Here is a 7,929-nt window from a genome sequence, read left to right on the forward strand (position 1 = left end):
CGGCCACGTTTCCGGAGCGGCTCGGCCCCGTTTCCGGAGCGACTCGGCCCCGTTTCCAGAGCGACTCGGCCACGTTTCCAGAGCGACTCGTCCATGTTTCAGCTCCGTGTTACAAAGTCAGGAGACAGAAGCTCAAAGCGATGAAACATGTGCGTAGAAACTCCTAAAACATGTGAAATGAAGATCAAGCAGGGAGAGTTGTTTCATGCAGGAGCCCGTGGTGGACGGGGGGGGGGGGTTTCATTCGGACTCTAATCGCGCTCTAGTTAGAGCGTCACTAAATAGGAGGCTGGTCCGAGGGTTGAGCCCGCTGTCTGTGGACCGGACACTGATGGGGCCATTTGTGAGCGCCGCCAGGTTGCCTGGCAACCGAGGCCGGGCGTGTCCCACACTCTGCAGATCGCGCATGTGGAATCACTGACTGTTCCGCTAACGTCGATCATGGGAAGAGAAAGGCAAGAGGAAAGGGCGCTGGCGACTCATCCCCGATATCTATTTCTCTGCTTTGGCCAATGACTGCTGGGTCATCGGGGTGACACGTTTGGGTTGCTCAAGCCCCCCCCCCCATCAGCCCCCCCCCCCCCCCCCATCAGCAAATGAACCGAGGGAGTAAAGAAGAGAAATAAAGGGCAGAATGAGGGAAGAGAGGGTGGGTGGCGTTCATCCCGCCTCGGACAGGAGGTGCTGGACTCCGGGCTCTGACTCAGGACCGGGGGGGGGGGGGCGGGCTTCAGAGGCTCATTTCTGCCTGTAGTACAGCAGGTACATCTTCAGAGGCTCGGGGAGCGGCAGGCAAAGGATCCTCTCTCTCAGGACGTTCATGGCTGGCTGGGGTCGGAGCAGTTCCCCGGTCTCCTTCTCCCCCTCCTCCTCCTCCTCCTCCTCCTCCTCCTCTTCGGCCTCTTCTTCCACCTCCTCTTCCTCTTCCAGCACCCCTCCCACTCCCCTCCCCGTCCTCCTGCTCCCTCTCATTTGCCGACTTGCCTCCCTCCCCCCCGCCTCCTCATCCTCTGCTCTTCCACTCCGATTGTTGTTGTTGTCCAGGGAGGCGTGGCCAATGCCGCTGCTGACCACCACCTGGCGGGTGGCCAGGACGAGGGCGTTGCAGTGGCGCCGGTGGACACGCCTGCGTTTGAAGCGAGGGCCGTACTTATGGAGGCCGGCCACCGCCAGGCCCCTGCCCACGCTGAACGAGGAGCCCCGGCCACGTGATTGGCTGCCTCCTTCTGGTGTCACTCGCAGGGTGTGGCGGATGGAGATACGGGCTAACTCCTGTAGCGTCTGCACCTCGTACTGGGCTGCAAGAGTCAGGAGAAAACGGCAGTAAGACGAGCAAGAAAAATAACGAGCAGCCAGAGCAGAGAGAACAGCCAGAGCAGACAGAGCAGAGAACAGCCAGAGCAGAGAGAACAGCCAGAGCAGAGAACAGCCAGAGCAGAGAGAACAGCCAGAGCAGAGAGAACAGCCAGAGCAGAGAGAGCAGCCAGAGCAGAGAGAGCAGCCAGAGCAGAGAACAGCCAGAGGCAGAGAGAACAGCCAGAGCAGAGAACAGCCAGAGCAGAGAACAGCCAGAGCAGAGAACAGCCAGAGCAGAGAGAACAGCCAGAGCAGAGAACAGCCAGAGCAGAGAGAACAGCCAGAGCAGAGAGAGCAGCCAGAGCAGAGAGAGCAGCCAGAGCAGAGAACAGCCAGAGCAGAGAGAACAGCCAGAGCAGAGAACAGCCAGAGCAGAGAACAGCCAGAGCAGAGAGAACAGCCAGAGCAGAGAGAACAGCCAGAGCAGAGAACAGCCAGAGCAGAGAACAGCCAGAGCAGAGAGAGCAGCCAGAGCAGAGAGAGCAGCCAGAGCAGAGAACAGCCAGAGCAGAGAGAACAGCCAGAGCAGAGAGAGCAGCCAGAGCAGAGAACAGCCAGAGCAGAGAGAGCAGCCAGAGCAGAGAGAACAGCCAGATCAGAGAGAACAGCCAGAGCAGAGAGAGCAGCCAGAGCAGAGAGAACAGCCAGAGCAGAGAGAACAGCCAGAGCAGAGAGAACAGCCAGAGCAGAGAACAGCCAGAGCAGCGGCGACGCGCTGGTATTTCTGTCGGGGTGGAGCACCCCTGTAGGTGCGAGGCGCTGAGACGAGACTCACGCAGCGGGACGCTCTTGGCTTTGCCGTTGCTGCCGCGTTTCGGCAGCACCAGAGGAGCGAAGGACACAGAGATGATCTTTTTGGTCTCCCAGCTGTTCGGTCCTGACCGGCTGATCTTGGTCAGCTGCAGAAAGACATCAGGAGGACACCGAGAGGGAGACGATGACATCAAGACTAGCCCTTAGCGCGCTAGTCCTCCGTGCACACACCTCTGCAACACATCTAATCAATCATCCCAAAGTATCGCTGACTGGAGAGGAGCATCGGCCGGAACAAGAAGTACTTCTGTGTACCACCAATTTGTACATTTTGTCTGAGTCCATCAGCAGAGATAAAATGGTCCGACGGCGAGGCGAAGGCCTTCAGCCTGCATTTACAGGAAGGGGGACAGCAAGGACGGAACGTCGGGTAGGACGCCCCCCCCCCCCCCCCCCCCCGGGGACGCAGTCATATTCTAGAGGAGCAGCACAACTCTGTTTCTGGAAAACCTCCTTTACTGGCGGTTAAGTGCTTCTCAATTATTTTCTGTCGCGCCCTCCTAGGAAGAAAAATCATTTCGCGCCCCCCCCCCCGGAAAAAAAAACACTCTTGTATCCTTAACATACAAAGAAATATGAAAAAAAGAAATATAGATCAACTTCAACAAAGAATAACTTTATTACCATTTTTTTTATTCTGCAACAGAAAATGAGGAAGCCAGGTCTTTCTTCTTCTCCCACCTTAGATTGTTCACAACCGCTCTTCTTCTGCTAATCCTCCCTGCGCGCACTCTGACAATCAGGGCGCCACTGCCAACTACTGGAGTGGATGTGCAATTACACTTTAATCTCGTAAGGCAAAAAAACCATTTTCTCCGCCGTCACGGGCGCCCCCCCTGACATCGCACCGCGATGTCAGGGGGGGCCATTTGAGAACCACTGGGTTCGAGGGACTGGAGCCACCAACCTTCTCCTCCAGAGGCATGACGAGGACCCCGCCCACCTTCAGCAGGTTCTTCATGTAGTCCTCGTGCTCCTTCTGCACGCCGGCGCCACAGTACACTCTGTCATACCGCCGGCTCTCCGGAGGAATCTCCAGGCAGTTGCCCACGACAAACGACGGCTCGCAGAACTCGAACCTGAACGGAGAAGAGCGGCGCAGGGGGGCGTTTTACGCCGGCGCAGAAACACGAGCCGCCGGGACGGCGCCGCAGACACGGCGGGGCACCTACTTGTCAAAGCTGTCGCTGGTTCGGATGAAGGCATCGAGCTTCTGGTGGGCGTACTCGCTGACATCGGCGTGCAACTCTATTCCGTGATTCACTCCAAACGGTCCTGGAACAGTGAACGCAGCACGGTTCAGCGCCAGGGCGGCTCGTGTCCCTTGTGACCCCGCCCCAACCCGACCACCTACCCAATGTCAGGCCGACCATGGTGCTGAGGTAACCCGTCCCGCTGCCGAGGTTGAGGAAGGAGAGCCCCGGGTGGAGATCCAGAGCCTCCATCACCTCCGAGTAGATGCACGGAGCAGACAGGTGGATGTTTCCGTGCCGCCACGCCAAGTCCTAACGGCAGCGACGGCACAAAGCTTAGGACACAACCCCGTCAGACCGCCCAGCGGCTCGACCCCGAAGGTAGCAAATACCTTATAAGCATTATCCCGGTATTCATCCAGGTAGTAGTCTGCTCGGTCAATAGCTCGGAAAGCCCGCTCCACCAGGTCCGAGCGGATGTAGTACGCCTCCTTCAGGTTGTCAATCAGGTCGTCGTTGTCCTCTCCAGCGCTCACAGCTCCGCCCATCGTGACTGCAGGCGAGGAGAAACGGGTTTATTATCCCACAGCCGGAGGAGGCGGGGATGCCGCGGCAGCTGGGGGGGGGGGCGCTAATGGAAGTACCGGCCACCAGATCAAAGGGACCTCCTGCTGTTCACGCCTCATGAGCGAAAGAGATGCGTTCAGAAGCACATCAGTGAAAGAAATGTAGAGAAGAGAGTCTCAAATGCTGCTATATTATTATTTATACCCATTAATGCTAAATTAGTTACTAAAGTAACTCGTCCTGCTCGATTGCATGAATGTGTAACTTAATAAAATGTTTATAAACTTAATAAAATGTTTCTGACGATAAAACGAACGTTTCTGAATCTATGACGTCAAAGTTTTTTTGTTTTTTCCGACAGCACCTGAACGTCCCGCCATCCCCACGGCCGCAGGGCGGCGCTGTGGTCCAGTAGGCTAGCAGGCTAGCAGGCTAGCAGGCTACACGCTTCCTGTAAAAGCTAATCCTCACGCTTCATTCAGCTCAGTTCACCATCTCTCGTGCATTCCCAGATCGATTAGCGATGAGACACGACCTGGAACGCCTGATCCTGATTAGCATTACTTCCCCCCCCCCGAGGCGATGCAGCTTTTTGCGGCGGATATCTGCGCCGTTCAGATGCTCCGGGTTGTTAGCTTGAATTGTGGCGTTGCACGTTTAGAGCACAACAACTCATGCTAACAATGACACAGCCCGGGCTGCACCAGCCTGCTAACGAGGCTAGCTAACGAGGCTAGCTAACGAGCACCGCGAAGCCCTCGGGGTGAAACCGGGACTCCGCCGACGGGAAACGGAGTCTCTACCTTTGCTGCTGCTGGATCCAGTCACAAGCACAACACTGCTGGATGTAAACATTCGGCCAGCTGACGTCATGACGTCAGGCGTGATGCACGCAAAGTAACGTGACCTACATTCCGCTCTCCGAGGCCGGATGCAGTTTGGAACAAAGTTTATTTGTTGTGACGGAACTCCAGCCACGAGCTGGGGCTGCTTCTGATAAATAAAGCAGCTTTATTCAATTTAAACCCGGTATAAAGCAGCTTTATTCCATTTAAACCCGCTATAAAGCAGCTTTATTCCATTTAAACCCGCTATAAAGCAGCTTTATGCCATTTAAATCCGCTATAAAGTAGCTTTATTCAATTTAAACCCGCTATAAAGCAGCTTTATTCCATTTAAACCCGCTATAAAGTAGCTTTATTCCATTTAAACCCGCTATAAAGTAGCTTTATTCCATTTAAACCCGGTATAAAACAGCTTTATGCCATTTAAACCCGCTATAAAGTAGCTTTATTCCATTTAAACCCGCTATAAAGCAGCTTTATTCCATTTAAACCCGCTATAAAGCAGCTTTATTCCATTTAAACCCGGTATAAAGCAGCTGTATTCCATTTAAACCCGCTATAAAGCAGCTTTATTCCATTTAAACCCGCTATAAAGCAGCTTTATTCCATTTAAACCGGCTATAAAGCAGCTGTATTCCATTTAAACCCGGTATAAAGCAGCTTTATTCCATTTAAACCCGCTATAAAGCAGCTTTATTCAATTTAAACCCGCTATAAAGCAGCTTTATTCCATTTAAACCCGCTATCAAGCAGCTTTATTCCATTTAAACCCGCTATAAAGCAGCTTTATTCAATTTAAACCCGCTATAAAGCAGCTTTATTCAATTTAAACCCGCTATAAAGCAGCTTTATTCCATTTAAACCCGCTATAAAGCAGCTTTATTCCATTTAAACCCGCTATAAAGCAGCTGTATTCCATTTAAATCCGCTATAAAGTAGCTTTATTCAATTTAAACCCGCTATAAAGCAGCTTTATTCCATTTAAACCCGCTATAAAGTAGCTTTATTCCATTTAAACCCGCTATAAAGTAGCTTTATTCCATTTAAACCCGGTATAAAACAGCTTTATGCCATTTAAACCCGCTATAAAGTAGCTTTATTCCATTTAAACCCGCTATAAAGCAGCTTTATTCCATTTAAACCCGCTATAAAGCAGCTTTATTCCATTTAAACCCGGTATAAAGCAGCTGTATTCCATTTAAACCCGCTATAAAGCAGCTTTATTCCATTTAAACCCGCTATAAAGCAGCTTTATTCCATTTAAACCGGCTATAAAGCAGCTTTATTCCATTTAAACCCGGTATAAAGCAGCTGTATTCCATTTAAACCCGCTATAAAGCAGCTTTATGCCATTTAAACCCGCTATAAAGCAGCTTTATTCAATTTAAACCCGCTATAAAGCAGCTTTATTCCATTTAAACCCGGTATAAAGCAGCTGTATTCCATTTAAACCCGCTATAAAGCAGCTTTATGCCATTTAAACACGCTATAAAGTAGCTTTATTCAATTTGAACCCGCTATAAAGCAGCTTTATTCAATTTAAACCCGCTATAAAGCAGCTTTATTCCATTTAAACCCACTATAAAGCAGCTTTATTCCATTTAAACCCGGTATAAAGCAGCTGTATTCCATTTAATCCCGCTATAAAGCAGCTTTATTCAATTTAAACCCGGTATAAAGCAGCTTTATTCCATTTAAACCCGCTATAAAGCAGCTTTATTCCATTTAAACCCACTATAAAGCAGCTTTATTCCATTTAAACCCGCTGTAAAGCAGCTTTATTCCATTTAAACCCGGTATAAAGCAGCTTTATTCCATTTAAACCCGCTATAAAGCAGCTTTATTCCATTTAAACCCGCTATTAAGCAGCTTTATTCAATTTAAACCCGCTATAAAGCAGCTTTATTCCATTTAAACCCGCTATAAAGCAGCTTTATGCCATTTAAACCCGCTATAAAGCAGCTTTATTCCATTTAAACCCGCTATAAAGCAGCTCTAATCAGCCATAGCTGCAGGTCTTTGTTTGTTTGATGAGTTAGAAAAGTGACTTATTCCTTGTTAGCCATAATATCAAGTTAGGTTGTTACTGCGGTTTAAGAGAACAGACTAGTGCAGCTTGATTCTGTCACTTGATTTAAGAATAAAAATTCTAATAGTTATCAACGTGGTTAAATGCTGTGACCATTATAATGAAACCTGCTCTGTTCCTGTTGTCGTCGTAATGAGGTGATGTAATCTGAACCCTTGAACGTACCGTGAGAGCTGGTCGGTACTGAGTTGCTCCTGTGACTTATGGCCTCCTCCATGAAGAAGGGAACGCGTTGCGGTAGGAAATGAACGCACAGATCCACATAATCCAGGCTTGAGTACTGTATTGCAGTATTCACGTCATGAACACGGTTGCCTACCCCTGGACTAGAGGCACTTCCTCAACCTGCCTTACCCATACGACATAAAATATACATGTAGAATACTTGTATTGTACTTGACTAGTAGTCTCGTCATACTCCCCTGGATGTTTTGAGTGTGATTTGTACTGTACTGAATAATTGTATATTAAAACATTAAATATATATAATAATTTCTGTCGCTTTTACGCCCATGTCCTCTTCTCTGCATCATCATTGATGGACAGCAGCTAGTTGAGGACACACCATCGCAGCCACAGAGCCAGCATGACTGACCCGTTTGGGCCGTCCTCCTGGTGCTGCCCGTCCAGAACATCAATGCATAGAAAATGATGCACTTTTCTGCAGTTCCTCCTCAGGAACGGCGTCCTGGTCTGGCCTTTCCTTGTGAGTGTGAGCTGACCGGCCCAATTTATGGACCAGCTGCAGTCCAAGGTGCTTGTAGGACGAGACGAGCTTCACCTGCCCCCCCCCCCCCCCCCCCCCCCCCCCACTTAGTTGCTGCAGGCAGACGCTGATGAATGATGTCCCTAATAGATTCAATTTTGGTACTGAAGAAGTTCATGAAATCTTCACTACTGAGACCTACCGGAACAAAAGGGTCAACAGAGCAGGCGCTTTGTGTTAGCCTAGCTACGGGGTCAAAGAGAAACCTTGGATTAGATTTGTTCTCTTCTATTAGAGATTAGTAATATGCTGCTCTAGCTTTGTGTTAGCCTAGCTACGGTGTCAAAGAGAAACCTTGGA

The 7,929-nt window shown here is 50.0% G+C and overlaps 1 protein-coding gene across 1 annotated transcript; it reads right to left on the bottom strand.

The window, feature by feature from the left end:
* Nucleotides 1-603: 603 nt before the first annotated feature.
* LOC137903509 (protein-L-isoaspartate O-methyltransferase domain-containing protein 2) lies at nt 604-3,910 on the bottom strand. Its single transcript, XM_068747662.1, has 6 exons — nt 3,755-3,910; nt 3,524-3,674; nt 3,342-3,444; nt 3,077-3,248; nt 2,132-2,255; nt 604-1,298 (listed from the first exon to the last, which is right to left on the bottom strand). Exons 1-6 carry the CDS (start codon nt 3,908-3,910, stop codon nt 739-741), a joined length of 1,266 nt encoding a protein of 421 aa, XP_068603763.1. The 3' UTR covers nt 604-738.
* Between the last annotated feature and the right edge of the window lie 4,019 nt (nt 3,911-7,929).

This window comes from Brachionichthys hirsutus, chromosome 2, assembly GCF_040956055.1.
Source record: "Brachionichthys hirsutus isolate HB-005 chromosome 2, CSIRO-AGI_Bhir_v1, whole genome shotgun sequence".
NCBI lineage: Eukaryota > Metazoa > Chordata > Actinopteri > Lophiiformes > Brachionichthyidae > Brachionichthys > Brachionichthys hirsutus.